This window comes from Tympanuchus pallidicinctus, unplaced genomic scaffold (genome assembly GCF_026119805.1).
Source record: "Tympanuchus pallidicinctus isolate F22 unplaced genomic scaffold, pur_lepc_1.0 scaffold1, whole genome shotgun sequence".
Classification (NCBI taxonomy): domain Eukaryota; kingdom Metazoa; phylum Chordata; class Aves; order Galliformes; family Phasianidae; genus Tympanuchus; species Tympanuchus pallidicinctus.
In genome coordinates, this window is record NW_026294618.1 from 27,544,767 (window position 1) to 27,560,842 (window position 16,076).

Here is a 16,076-nt window from a genome sequence, read left to right on the forward strand (position 1 = left end):
AGCACAACCATCTGAGCATCACACAGTATGACAGCCAAAGTTTAACTCAGTACAGAAAACACTTCTTAAAAAAGTATTTTCAAGTGCTGCCATCAACAGCATTATGTTTAGTTTTTTTTTTTTAAGGACTGTCACATGTGTATGGCAACTTAGTAGCCAGAAAAGTGATAGTAAGGTATTTCTCCAAGATTAATCTATTCCAGACTTCCAAGCTGTGTACGTGTTACCTTTCAACTAAAACAGTGGAGTAACAAGCTTAGGCTCAAGTCCTGATCTAAATGTGTATGTTTGGTGGCCCTGCTAGGCAGGGGGGTTGGAATTACATGATCCTTGAGCTCTCTTCCAACCCGGGTGATTCTGTGAAGTCAGAAGACTCCATAAACCAGAAACCTGCACTGAACACACAGCAATTCAATTTCATGACCACGTGAATACTTGGAGTAGTTTGTGCACCGAATAAAGGCAGCTGAATTAATGTCAGATTCAACTTCTACAGTTAAGGAAGTTGAAAAACTACCTATAGTAGTTCTAAGTACATCATTTCTCTTATATAAACAGTTCATATCCATGTAATTCAAAAAATCAAATAAGATGACAATGTATTCAATTCCTACTGAATGTACATACTGCTACTAGTAGTTCTAATTCCTTCAAATTCATTTCCTTTTCCACACCCAACCGCTTACATGAAAACAATATACAAGGCATTTAAGATAATGTTTGCATTACAGAATATTTAAACTAAATTTAGATCCAAGTGTAAGCAGCCCTAAATAGAATATTTCAAAGCTCTTAACATTCTAGATTTCACAACTCTGAAGTTCACATATCTAAGACTCTCTTCATTGCCAGTTTAAGCAAAGCAAATTACAGTTCAGATTAGCCTAACTGAAAGCTTAAATCACTTCACCTTCTGTGAAGCCATAGTTAATCAAATTGAAGTTCTCATTAATGTTCCCATTTTATTCCTGTAATCAGGAATTTATCAGATCAGGAAGAGAAATCCATACTGGTTTAACATCAAGAAGACAATACAGAAGTGTTTAGATGTGCTTTTATGTAACCTAAAGTAGAGTTCTGAAAAATGGAGATAAAGTTAGGCATAATGAAGAATAAAACCTTTAAAGATCCCAACAATCCCTCTTATGTCAAGCTGACTTTAAAGTAATTTGAGGCAAAGTACTACCCCATCTCCTTTTGTAAACACTTCCATCAACTAGAAAAAAACAAAATCCTTCAACTAATGGGTGGACTAATTAGTAGCAATGGAATTGTATTTAACTGGTGACCTCAGTAGCTGTCATCAGCTTTAAAGACATACAACTCAGACAAATATCAAAAATACAGCTTCTCAAAGAAGAGAACAAGACATGCTACAGAAGAGTTTTTGACAAATTGATTAAACTAATAAACTGAAAAAGATAGTTAACAAACAAGAACATCAATATTTATCTAGCTAGTTTCCATGTTACCCATAGAAGGATGAGGAAGCCTGATTGCAATGGCTGTCTCACTCTGAATTATATTAAATTGATGCTATTCACACATAACTCCAACTCAAGTCTTATACAATCTAAAGAAGGTGCTGGCTATTAAACTACTGAAACACTAATAAGCAAAACCTTATAGAAACTCATGAACTATTGTTGTTTTCACAATTCTCAATACAAATTTGAGGAAAAACTGTGCTGTAACAGTCTGCACAGATTACAAAACAATGTGGTCAGATCAACAGTACATCAAACCCAGTACCATCATCCAATAGCAGAAACAACATGAGATATTTAGAGAAGTCACAAGTCTGGTGATCTTCTGCAGCTTTATTTTTCAACTCCCTAAAGAGGCATGGATACTCATTGCACCTACAGGTCTTCTATTCATAATAGTCCATTTCAAGCAAGCAAATGACACTGAAGACAAGCTAGCAGCAAGACTGATGCTGCTACGGAGCACTGACAAGCAACTACACTTGCACTTGGAGAAACAGTAAGTATAAATGGACACTGAAGACTTATCTGCCTTTACTAGGTCATTTCCCTCCTCCCCCAGTCTATGGAAAACCTTTCACTTTTCTCTCTCACCTAAGAAAAATGGTGAGTTTAGATTTTTCTTTGCAGTAATCAACCCCAGTCTTCAGAATTACACAACATGAATTGCTTAGAATCAAAGAATGGTTTGGGGTGGAAGTGACCTTCAAGATAATCTAGTCCCCACCTATAGCAGGGGGTTGGAACATCTCCCACTAGACCAGGTTGCTCAAAGCACCATTCAGCCTGGATAGGGCTTCTAGATTCGTCTCCTGCACTTTACAACATAATGTGGAAAACAAACATTCCTGACTTGTTTATGGAATTAGCAAAAACTCCACTAGAGCTGGATCATGCTTCCAAGTTAAAGACTAAATACTCAGTTTAATTATGTACTGTAAAAGTAAAGCTAAAAATACTACTTAGGTGTAACTATTTTTAGACAAACACTTGAAGCAGACAATGAAGTACATCAGCATCTCACATCAATAACAGAAGAAACAATCACAAGCATCTGCTTAATTACAAGAACCTCAGTGATCAGCAAGTGGCATAATACCTCTGATATAAGGAGTAGTCCCAGTTCCTCTCTCCTCCATCCACCTGTCATATTAACATATCTTTGCATCTTCTCCAGTATGGTATACCTTGTGCTGGGTCATCTTAGCTCACCACACTGACAGAAAAGATACTAATATGGCAGTGACTTTAAAATATTTAGAAAACTGACAGACTGCCTGAAAGCATAGAAGAGTCTCCACTCTTAGAGATGCTCTGAATTAAGGCTGGCAACTTGCACGAAACAGTGCTGCAAAGGGAAGTGTTGAATTAAATGATTTCCAGAGGCCTCTTTCCAACTTTAGCACTTCTATGAGTCAAAGCAATTTTCAACTAATTTCTAAACTTTGACAAGCTAAGCACAAACATCCTGCAAATGCCAACACTGGCCCAAGCAGAGAGGTTAAAAAAAGCACACCATTGGAAACTGGATCACTACTGGCAGGAATAGCACATTTCAAATTCAAGGCAACATCTAGCTTTAGGTGATACTTTCTTGCACTACATGCTATTGACTACAAGAATAGAGCTAAGATAATTCCAGGTGCAGATAAAGCTTTTCATGCCAACTCAGTCATGAAGGTAAGAAATCTCATGTAGCTACAATGGCTCACACTGAGAGTTCCGCAGGGAAACACTAGTAAACACATAGGCACAGACTGAGAGTTTCAGGCAGTTCATAAGCCTACCCAACAAGCAGTCAGCTAAGCTGAGTAACAATCAACTTCAGCAGCAGCTTTCTATCCCACAGCCATGAGTTTAAATCCCTCATTCTTCAACTAATGCTTCACCAAAATAATTAAAGTTTGAGGCTAGTATTTGCTGGCTGCAATCGTATACTTCTCATGAACTCTGAGACATGACCTACACACAAGGCTCAACACCCAGAATTTCTGGCCCATCACAAATTCCCTGCTGGCACACAGCCCTTAACTTCAGCCTAAGTGTTTTCTGCAGGAGTTATTGGTTTTCGTTTCCAGACAAAATTTGTTACTACAACTAAATTTACATGCACTAGCACATTGTCAAAAAGCCATGTTACCATAGTAACTTTGCAGGGCCATAACATTAAAAAGTTTAAAAGCAGTTTTGCCTCTGGTTTCCTAAAGCAAAATCACTTTAAGGAAAACCCTTCATTTATCACATAAAGCCTTAAAACTACCTTTCAAAACACCTGAGAGGAAAACACTGAAGAAAGTTTTATATCTCCTAAAGTAAAGCTTCCTTTCCTAACAGTTTTATTTAGTTAAGTGAAAGCAGAAAAATAGTTTTCTTTACATTACACTACAAAGGAAATTTGAAGATGTGGTAAAGTTCCTATCAGCCCAGGAGAGCAGACTGATCTGATATTTGAATTGTACTGTTTACAGTTCTAAGAAATTAATACTTTTCATCAGCTCAAAGAAGTCACTTAAGACAAGCAACTAATTGCCTGTTGTTCTACCCACTAAAAGGGCTATTCAGTTCCTGGAAATCTAACCTTCAAATGAAAAAAACAAGTTTTGCAGCAGCAAACAGTCAAGCAAGTGATAAATATTTCCTTCCCCCAACTCCCCTCTATGTGACCTTGGGGCATAACTGTCTGACTTATTTCATGCCTATCCACAACAGTTTTAAACCAGTATTTGTTCTCCTATCTTGTGCAGAGGTTCAACTTCTGATTCAAAGCATTTTTGCTGGGTTGTATCCAAAACTTGAAGCAGTACCACTTCAAAAAGAGAGTCACTGTATAGCCAGCACAATGACAATTCCTGTCACAATGGAAGCCTAAGCAATCTTCAGAGTTATGAGTTATTTTCTTCCAGTTTATACCACATCCATACAAAGACAACAATTAGAGTCAGATTTGGTAGTAACCTTCAAGTAAGTTATCACAATATTCCCTTCATAATATTTTGACTTACCTACTACTGTTCCTACTTGTGTTCACATACTGCTAGAAGAAACAAAGACTTGCAAAATATACTAGGTAAAAGAAATCACAATATACTTGAGAAGTTTGGGAAGATTTCATGCAGAGTACTCAAAATAAGTACAGTTCCCTCAGATCCCTTGGAAACTACAGTAGGCTCAAGAACCATATATGATCAGAAGTCTCCCCCATCATGCAAACCATCTGCTCTTCCAGATGGCAGCATATACTGGTGTACCACATAAGACAAATGCTACTAATATGCTTAAAACAGTATTTTGTTACGCACTCCCTCACTTCCACTGAGAATGAGTTAGAATGTATTTCAGAAGACCTAAAAGATACACATTCCTTCCCAAAAACACTCTCATATCTAACAGAAGATCTGTTAAAGCATTTCTTAAGCAAGACTGCAGAGACAAATAGCTATCAGTTAAAAACAAGCAAACTATCACACATCAGGTGTTCATCACAGTACTTGTTTGAAGCTAGACAAATCAAGAAATTTATTTTGAGAACCCAGTTCTCAAACACCATCCTTATGAGTCGGGCTTTTTTTTTATGTCACTCCACAGCTTTTGTCTTGTACAGCTAGCCAGTTCCACACAGCATTTAGCCTTCTGTAAAAATTAAACTACAAAAACATATAGCTGTGTTTGACTTCTACCTATTGCTTCCTGGAAGTCTAGATCTTTAAGTCAATAATGCAATATCAAAAATTTGCACTAAAAACTTTGGGTAAATTTTCAGTGGATTTTTAAATTTATGAACCACTGTACAATAATTATTGCAGACTTGAGAAGGTACTTCCCATTAATAAATAGAAAGGAAAACCCTGTAGTCTGGCCTAAAATGTAAAACCTACTCATACTGCAGTAGCATGTAGTAGACAGTCCTGAACACACCAGTTATTACACACTTAACACGTGTAGGTCAAGCGGTCTGTCTCACAGGAAGATGGAGATGTCATCCCCTCACAATTAAGAATGCTTTAGCAAATACTACTGAACACCAGACTGATTCTAATAATCAGGCTTTACTTACTACAAGAACAGCAACAGAACAACTCTAAAGTTACTGTGAATTGTTTCAGCCTGATTCCCAGCGTACAGAGGAAAGAGTCATTATGTGGTTTCCAACTATAAACCTTTCTGAAAACAGTTTCCCTTCCAAACACAAGCTGACATGCTGTTTTACAGCATCTGCCAACCTCTGATCACACTTCAATCACTGAAGTACTGGCAGACCCTTTCCACTGCTGCTGGTTTTATGAGAAATAATACACTAAGCCACTACAGCATTGAAGCAATCAGTGAACTGTTTTCCTAAGCTAGGCTTTTAGATTCACCTCAAAAATAGAGGCATTTCAAAAGCCCAATTCAAAATTACCTCATTCTTCTCTCTAGCAGTACACAACAACTCTACTTTTATAGAAATAATCAAACCAAGCAATCTCTCAGCTGGGTATGAAAAAGAAGGCTATCAAATCTGTAACAAAAAAAAAATTCTCTAGATTTAGTGACAGGTTTCTCTGTAAGTTCCAATGCAGGCAGTGAAACAGTTCTTGATATCCATCAGTCAAACCACAGTCTCCAAGTTCTTGCTACAATTAGAAGTGCCAGAGCACAGTCAGTTGGCAGGCTTAAGACACTGCCCCACAGTTTAAAATCACATGTGCAGTAGAGCTGTAAGAGGGATAGAAGATCTATATAGCTAGCTAGTAGTACACTTCCTGGAGGAAGTACTACTGGTATTCATATGCATAGTACTAGGACTAGGTACAAAAGGAGATTTATCTGGTTATCTCTTTATTTTAAAAGATGTCAACACCAAGTACTACTAAAAGATATGAGAAAAATGGAATTGTGTCACAGGATTTAAGTTCATTCTTCTCAGTTTTCATTTCACTGTATTGCACAGCAGTAGACTTGACCAAACAGACAAGAGAGTCATTAGGTTGTGTTTTTATGCAGGAATGATGCCATCTTCTCAGAAGTTACTACTTCAGAGTAGTTGTACTTCTAAAAATGCAGCAATTCGTCAAATTAAAAAAGTCATTCAAGCAAAATTTTAAAACATCTTTAAATCTCTACCACCATCTGGAGGATATACTGTGAAATAAAACATTAGTCCTGTAGAACTTCAAGGAGACTTGTGCAAGTAGACCAAAAATCAAAGGCTTCAAGGTTCTTGAGGCTTCGCCCTGAATACCTGGCTTTAATGAGAATGTAATTTTAAATGCAAATGAAATAAACCAAGTTCTTTGGTAATGTCAGATATGAATTACAAGTAATCACCTGCTTAAGCAGGTACTGTGCTTCCTGCATTGCAGATTTAAAAGGCAGTTTTCCAGAAATCCTGAACTAGAGAGTTTGAGAATGCCCTAAGAACACTGTATCGTAATGTAGATAAAAGCAAAGGATATTAGAACCTGTAGCCACTGTTGAGTAAAACTAAAGCCTAAAAGATATATCCAATCTGGTTTTTAGTCTTAGTAGCACTTCAAATAGAAGTCAAAAGTAGTTAAGCTTTCTTCATAAAATTAAAATCAACTTAATTTGATGTAATTAGCATACAAGCCAACCTATAAGATTTAAGTTCTTGAACAAGAAAGTTTAAAAAGCATCCTTTTTAAACTCTTCTAGTGAAAAGTTTACCTAAGTATCTGCTGCAGAAGCAATACAGAGCATGGGAGAACAATGCTAGCTGAAATCCTAATAGAAAGCAAGTAATAGCAGTTACTAAACTATGAAAATCAAACTCTATATTTATAAAGCAATTTAGCTAGCTGTTTTAAAGTGAAAGAGCTCATATGAACTTTTATAAGTAAGAGTTCATATTTCTATAATTTTCATCCAAGCTGATATATTCTATAAGTTACTCAGTAATAAAAATAAACTGAAAGTAACCAGTCTGAATCAATTACACACTTGAAATCAAGTGCATAATTGATTTCAGGCATTTGTGGCCTGAAAAGAGCTCTCCAGTCCTCCAGGCCAGGATTAATACCTTTGTTAGCCTAAATTATTTTATGGAAATTCATCCCTCAGTTTTACAGATCTACACAGACAGACCAGAGAGGAGTTAAAAACAATTCACATGATCAGTTGTGAAACAAACCCCCAGCAATGTAACAGGAGTAGGAAGCATACAGGAAGTGATTCTACTGTTCTACAGTAAAAAAAATAAATTTCTTCCACAGTTTCTATTCACATACAGCTCAGTTAAAGCCACAGCAGTTTCTTATAACTTTTACTTTTAGGTTTCGCTAAGCATGAAACTACTGATTCTTGTTTGTGTGATCATCTCCATCAGGCAATACATATTCTATTACTTAAAAAAAAATATATCTATTTGGAATCAATTATTTTCTGATGTAAAAAAAGTACTCCAGATAGCCAACCTATAGCCTTCCAAGTATTTGAATATAAAAACAAATATTTTTCATTTGAATGTGTATCATTGACCAAGGTAGTCATTTCACTCCAATTGTCATAGGCATTTCTCTTAGATATCTTTACTGGCACCAAAAGCTTTTCCTGAGGAAAACTGAAAGCATTGATTTAAAACTACACAAGTTCAGTGAATCAAAATGTTATGAAGTATATGTTAACTAAACCTTTTGCTTCAGTATTGCTTAGGAATACCATCTTTGAAGTAGTCTACATACAGTAAATCAGAGTAGCTCTTTGTTTTGTATATGGTAGTTTCTGACTGAATATATACAACAGTCCCATTAGTTATAGCTGCACTAGCAGGACACTTGATGCAACTTTCACACTTCTGCATATATCCAGTGCCATAAAAATTATACAAAAGCCAAGGCTTCCCCAAATTGATCTCTAAATACACAAACACAAAATACATGTCAACAACAGATTACAAAACAGAAGCCATTAGTTTCTTCCTGGATAGGTCTTAAATACATCTGCATTTCTAGAGGGGCTCTCAAATGCAAAATCTTCACTGGAATGGTCTAAATGTAAGGGTACTGTGTTACCAAATACAAATTATCCAGTATGACTTGTAATAGTTTTAAGTGAAGGCATGAAAGCTTTTAAATGATGGATCCTATTAACTGCAGAGGAAGAACATTAGAAATACTTACTATAGTATCCATAAAGTACAGTGTCTTCAATTTGTCTTGAAACATTAGCATCAGCCCAGTCCTAGTAATAAAGAATAAAAGCATTTAACATCAAGTAGAAGAGAATTTTATTAAATGGCCTTTTAAAAGAACTGGAAAAAAAACCCACACTTATTTCAAATGCCTAAAGAGAAGAAAGAATTAGGCACTGTATCACCAATGAATGTACAGATGTTATAATCATGAAATATACCAGAGAGTTTGGCTAAGCAGTTATTACACCAAAAGAGAATAGATAGAATGCTTACCCATATCCCAGGCTCGCTATCAAACTCCAGAGGAGAGGATCTCCAGAAGAGACCCTTCCCCAGTGGTAGTCAGCTTTTAAATGGGTCTAGGAGGGCAGCCAGGCTCCACCCCTTCCAGCAGCAAAGGTGAAGGGCCTTCACCTGTGCTCCCATAGCTGACTCATTGCATCAGGTGATCACTCAGAGGTTCAGGCCATGATTCAGCAGTTCCCATACAGGCACCAAGTTGGTTGATTTTAATCATTGAAATTTAAGTTGAACTAATTCACTAATAAATCTGATTAAGAATGTGCTGCATTTCAGGGGACACTGAAAGCATCCCACTTGCCCAACTGAAAATACAGTTATACTCAGTTCTAGCCTCTTTCTGCACTGCTAGAATCTTACAGCAGACACTGGGAGGGCTGCAATCAAATCAGTGACAAGCTCATTTTGAAGTTATTTCCTCTAATAAAAAGGTTTCACACTACTAAGACTGGGAACTGATAGAAAACAGCCCCCAAAACCCTACATGGGGCTGACGCTCACAGTAGTGACATCACAGTTTGGGAACATCTTTCCAGAAAAAGGTTATGCAGTCAAGGTTTTTTTCTAGATGCAAGTCAAGAAGGACAGAGTGACATTTGCATAGCATTTACTTTGTTAGGAATTCAAATTAGGAAGAACAGGTTGATTTTGTAATGACAGCTTAAGGTATCAAAACTATTTTTTCAAGTAGTTATTAGCAGACTTCTGACTACACCTATATACTACAGTTTCTGCTCCTACTGTAATTAACAACACTACAAAAGAATCATGCATTTAAGAAAATGAGAAATCAACTTTTTACAGCTTGACAGTAATAAGGAAGGGGAACAGTTTTAAGCCAAGAGAGAGGAGATTTAGGTTAGATTTTAGAAGGAAATTCTTTACTCGTAGGGCAGTGAAGCCCAGGCACAGCTGCCTGGAGAGCAGTGGATGCCCCATCCCTGGAGGTGCTCAAGGCCAGGTTGGGGTGGGGCCATGGGCAGCTGAGCTGGTAGGAGGCAGCCCTGCCCACAGCAGGGGACTGGAACTTGATGCCCTTTTGAGGTCCCTTTCAACCCAAGTGAAGATTATGAGATTGAAATGTAATCCTAATACAAGACTTGAATTCTATAAACACTGAAGCAAGATTCCAAAAGCCTGATCAGGCACTGTTAAATTCCTATACTTTAAATTCCCACCTTATTCAGATTGAGAAATTCAAGTCTTTTCAGTAAATATAAAAACACATGTACTGATACAGTACATATGTAATACAGAAGAGAGCATGCTGCTTAAGACTGCAAAAGGTAAGTCTAAGTCAACATTTACTTTATCAGTTCTCTCAGAAGTGGGTAAAGTCCTGTGACATGGACTTGATGACATGCCACACATATTACAGATGACAGCCCATAATCTCAGGAAATCAGTACCACCTTCCTTTGTGTTAATATATTAAGATCCCCTGTAAACCACCTGACACTGAACATTTGAAGTTAAATGATTAACCAATGGGTTTTCAGTAAAAAATTTAGGTATACTTTTCCTAATCAGCAAAAAGAAAGCATGAAAAATATTTTCTCAGAAGGGATAGTTGTAACATTGCCTTATGTGAAGTGCTTGCTACATATACAATAAGCCCAGTCTTTGGAGGCTGTTCCTAACAACATTTCAGTAAAAAAAAAAAATTCCAGGCATTTGTATGATCATTAAAGAATTTGACAGTAATAAGTTGAGAATATTCACACAGAATATGAATGTGTTTAATTTGCTAAGTGTTAAAAAGAAAATGTGCTGCTTTAATTATGCCTCAGGGAAATGCAGTAACATGTGGCACTCTTACCTTCAGATGGATCTTAGAATAAGAGCAAGATTTTTTTTATGCAAGATTCAAAACTGACATCAGAAAACACCAAGAAAAGCTTTTAGTCGTCACTGCTCAAGTGGCCCAGCCACTGTACAAGAGCTATTAACTGAAGTACAGTAGGACTTCACTGCTAAAAACCAAAACAGTTCCTCCTCTAACTTCAGAAAAGAATTACTAAGGTTGATAACAAAGATGTAGAACATTAAAACATTATTTTCAAATTTGTTGCTTGCATTAAGTTGTGTACCAGACCACAGTAATAGAATAGGAAGCATACATTAGAGCATACCAAAATAGAGGTGCCATCTCACATTAGGATAGTAAAGATAAAAAATCTCCTTCACCACAGCATATAAATACACCTGATTTTCAACACTGCACAAGAAGAGTCTACAATGCAAGCTAGCTTATACATACAGCATAGCTATTACACCAGCTTCCATTCAGCTGCTGATGCTCTACTTAAAGAGTCACACAAACTAAGGAAGTAAGAATTCTTATTCTCAGCAGAAAGTTATCTTTATGCACACCTCATCAGCAATTCAGAAGCATAACAACTTCCCCCGAGACATCTCAAAAGCTAAGGACAGCAGCCATCCTTGTCAGAAGGCACACTGCTACCTAGTGAGCATCAGAGCTTTGACATTACTAGCAAAAGCACTAGCATTTGTCAGATTGAAAATTTACTGGATGAGCACACAGAGGACTCCGCTGAGAACTAACTTATCAGGAGAGCCTCTAGGTCCAGCCTGTTTTCTCCTCCATTCATTATGGCCCACATTTACAAGATACCCAGCAAATGCATCAGAATCACAACAGACTAACAGACTAAGGTGAGATATCACTATTGCCTTCAGGAGCAGTTCAAGATGAAAATATGACAAGTTCCCTTAGGATCTGCTGAATTTACACATTCTACACTGTTCTGCTGTACTTCATTCTGTTCCTTATATTTACCAATACATCATATCATCTTTAAAGTACCTGTAAGATGAAGGAACCAAACTCTAAGTATGTGCAATGGGTATGATGGCCTAAATTAAGCTACAACTCTTAATTACTCCTTAACTAAAACTACACTGAAGAACCTAGAGATTTTAAATACAGTCAAAAACATTTGAAGTAAAAAAATTAGTAAAAGGTTGCCATGTAAAGGTAATTTTGAAAATGCTGTTCCAGTTTACCTAAACATTGAAACAAAAAGCATTTGAGGGAGCTTATATTAATTATAATCACAAAAATTTAGTGAAAAACAGTTGCTTCCCTTACTAATATGAGTCAGAAGCATCTCCCTTGCTCCCCCAATAGCTGTGTTCAGTTAGTCTGATGTTAATGTATTCAACTACAATAGTACTACTCAAACCACAACAGCTAACTTCCCCAAACAAAAGGAGTACAAGCTGAGAGAATGGCTTTCAATTTCTACTGTCACTGCTGGATCTGCAAGAATTTCACAAGTACCCCAGTGAAGATTGTTTCATTCTCAACAAGTATCATCTCAGTAGAGCTTAAAGTGGCACATCACAGGATTCAATATGTGATGTTTCCTCATAGGCAGATGAAGCTGACATTCTACTCATTAGTCTCAACCAAAGCTTAGACAGCAACAGGAAGACAATACCAAAGATTGTAATGCAAGTCATTGCATGGCTAGATGAGGAAAAAAAACAACCTGGCATCTAGATCATAGATCTAGTGTGTTACCACAAGAAGTGAGACACAGCCACAATTTTGTCAGAAGTACCATTAGAAACAAGCATGGCAGCCATATCTGCTACTGTGAACATTTCAGACAGAAACTTATTTCACAAGTAATTCCTACTCAGGACAGGAAGCATTATCTCAGCTAACTTCTTAGAATAAGAAGGCTTGGAATCTCAAGACGGGTTTGTCTTCTGTTTCTCTGTATGGTTTGTTTTTTTCCCCTCTTATTTTGTTTTTAATAGCTACATGATTTTTTTCCAGGAGGCAAAAAAAGTAAACAGAATAGTCTGAAAAGGATCTACCATAAAATAGATAGGACTTCACTAAGGAGATGACTTAACTTTTAACAGCTCAGCAAGGTTTGTGAAGTACTCAATCTAAGCTAACTGAAAGCTCATAGCCTTTAATTTCACTCAGCAGCAAGAACGTGTGCATTTCAAGAATAACGGTTCTCACCATCTCCCCCATTCTTGTATTGCCTCATCAGTAGAATAAAAAACATATCAGTGATGTTAACATCCAAGTAGTTCTACTGCTGTAAAAAAGCACACTTCAAATATTTGAGTTGTAAATCACATAACATGATGCCTTGCATACCCAACTGCAATCTCAAGTCTTCAAACTGGGGTGCGGTTCTCCTCTCCTACATGCTTTCTGGCAAAACAAGCAAGTTTCCAGAACAAATCAGTTCTAACTGTATGTATTTATAGTCTATTACTCAAGATACAATACTGTCAAAGAGAACAGCCAAACTCTTCAAGAGTAATTTTTAGTAAATACTACTCAAACTTAGTTTACAAGGCAATTCCCAAGTTTCTCTGACCAATACTGGAATCAAAAACCTGTTTTCCTGCTTAGCAATACCATGAATACACAAAAATAATTGCTGCTTCCAGAAAAGGTGTTAAGTGTTGGTTTTTAGACTCAATCTGTAGGTTCCTTCTAGGTAACTGTTGTGCTCAGTGTATTCCAGCATATGCAGGAATAATCACAACTACATGCATGCACTACTACTCCCTTGCAAAAGGGCTACATGGTTACTGTGCAACACTTCTAATACCAAAATTGCTCAGCTGTCTTGCTACAAGGGCATAAAAACAGTAATTGCGAATCTCAAAATATACTAAGATACACAGTAAGACACCCTCTCCTACAAACACACTCCCCCTTAAGGGGCTTTCCAGCTTGCCCTGGAAAGACTAGCTTAATAACCTCTACAAATAGAATCTCATACTCAACATTTCAGACAGAATAAGGCTTATGCAGACCCATTATGTTAGTATTTCAGAATCAAAATAAAATAATTCTTGCAAAAACAACTGAAATTCGAGCTGCTAATAAGCAAATCAGTTCTTAAATACTGGGGGGTACAAGTCCTATTTTACAGCATCCCATTACAATGTACTAAAAAGAAAACGTGTATAGGCAAAAAGTAGCATATATAGTTTTGGCAAAAAAAAGGAGTAAGTACCTAGAAGCACATAGCATTTGGGAAGTCTTACCGAAAGTCACATGAAGTAATAACAATGAAATCCAGATCAAGTAACAAACAGAGGAAAGCACAGTATTTGCAGTGCTGGTACCCAGAAACCACAGCACCAGCACTAGTAGAGATTTTGTTCACCTGATATGCCCAAGTGTTTAAAAGAAACATTGTTAACACAGGAGAGCTGCTTCTTTCAAAGAAGCAATTAACATCTTCAAAAGCACATACCTTAAATGTACCATTTTGATTTTTCATATATGAAACCAGGAAGATGTCCACTGGTAGTAATGCTGATGAAATTAGAGCAACTGCCAATGCAAAGATAGCTGTTATGGTAGAAATCACTTCACTTTCTCGCCGACTCTGATACTTGCGCACATAAACCCAGGAGAAAATCAGAATAGCCTGAAAAACACAGTGGAAGACAGTTATGACTAGAATACCAAGGACATCAGAGAGCAGCTACTAAAGTCAGACCCTTTATCAGGACTAGAGCACTTCTCCTATGAAAACCAGCTGAGGGAGCTGGGCTTATTTAGTCTGGAGAACGCTCCAGGGAGATCACACTGTAGCCTTCCAATATTTCAAAGGAGAATACAAACAATAATGAAATTAACTTTTTACATGGATAGACAGTGATAGGCCAAGGAGGAACGGTTTCAAACTAAAGTTGGAAAGATTTAGATTAGAAGCCAGAGGGAAGTTTTTTGTTACTCTGAAGACAGTGAGGCATTGGCACAACTGCCCAGAGAGCTGTGGGTGCTCCATCCCTGGAAGCATTCGAGGTCAGATTAGATGGGGTACTGAGCTGGTAGGAGACAGCCCTACCCAGAGCAGGTGATTGGAACTAACTGATGTTTGAGGTTCCTTCCAAATCAAACAATCCTACACTTCCACAATCAGGATGCTCATACATCTGAGCATCAGCAACAGATTCATTATAGCAATTCACTCTTTTTACCTTCACCACGACCACCAAGCAGTGCCAGTGATACAGGCAGGAGAACTGGATGGCCACACGCCCTCACCTCTAGACTCTGCTTGGACTTACAGCGTTACGACATAGCCTTTATCAGGAACACCCCGAGACAGCAACAGCTCTGCGAGGCAGACGCACGGCCGGGAGGCAGCAGGGCAGGGGATGAAGAGCAGGCAGCCGGGCCAAGCCGGGGCGAACACGGGAAAGGGGAGTGAGAGTAAAGTTTAAGAGGGAACTCGGAGGGCTGATGCTCACGCAAGGAAGGGGTAAGAGGGAAAACCTGTCCCAAAGAAAGGCAGGAAAGAAAAAAGAAGGGAGATACTGAGACGTCACATGGTCTGAGTGGGGCAGCTGCAGGTCTAGCTGAAGAAAAACGGGCCGAGAGAGCCCTGCTCACCAGCAGCGCGAGGCCGAAGAGGCACCATCCCGTCAGCAGCTCCGAGGTGGCCGCCGCCATCTTCGCTTCCGTCAGCAGCAATCAGCCCGCCTCCGGGGGCGGGGTCTTTAAAGGGGCTCCGTAACGTCACCATGGGGACCGGCGCGGGGCGGGCGGGCGGTAGGCTGGTGTTCTGCGGGGCGGGGCGGGGCAGGGCAGGGCAGGGCAGGGCAGGGCCATCTACGGGGCACCTGAACGGAGTGGGACCGAAAGGTATCGAGTAAATTCGATGTTTGAATCAAAAAGAAAACCATCCTTAAAATGGAATCGTATAATAATATCCCGAGTTGGAAGGGGCCCACAAGGATCACTGAGTCCTACACGTGGCCCCGCACGGCACCACCCAAAATCAAACCCTGTGTCTGAGAGCGCTGTCCAAACGCTCCGTCAACTCCGGCAGCTCGGAGCCGTGCCCACAGCCCCGGGCAGCCTGTGCCATGCCCACCGCCCTTTGGTGCAAACCCTGCTCCCAGTCCCCGGCTGCCCCTCTCCTGACGCAGCTCCATGCCGTTCCCTCAGGCCCTGTCGCTGTCAAACAGAGCAGAGCTCAGCGCTGTCGCTGTTACACAGAGCAGAGCTCAGCGCTGCCCTTCTGCTCCCTGTGAGGAGCTGCAGCCGCCATCAGGCCTCCCCTCAGCTCCTCTGCTCTGCGCTGAGCAAACCCAGGGATCTCAGTGTTCCTTATCCACCTTACCTTTTAGACTCTCAC

General features: G+C 38.8%; 1 protein-coding gene across 1 annotated transcript in view; it reads right to left on the minus strand.

Annotated features, from left to right (window-relative positions):
* LMBRD1 (LMBR1 domain containing 1) overlaps positions 1-15,440 on the minus strand; it is a 67,390-nt gene extending 51,950 nt beyond the window's left edge. The window contains exons 1-3 of the mRNA XM_052673639.1: positions 15,329-15,440; positions 14,181-14,357; positions 8,606-8,666 (exon numbers count right to left, since the gene is read on the minus strand). Of these exons, the coding sequence (XP_052529599.1) occupies positions 8,606-8,666; positions 14,181-14,357; positions 15,329-15,388 (298 nt within the window). The 5' untranslated portion in view covers positions 15,389-15,440. The remainder of the gene's footprint in view (positions 1-8,605; positions 8,667-14,180; positions 14,358-15,328) is intronic.
* Between the last annotated feature and the right edge of the window lie 636 nt (positions 15,441-16,076).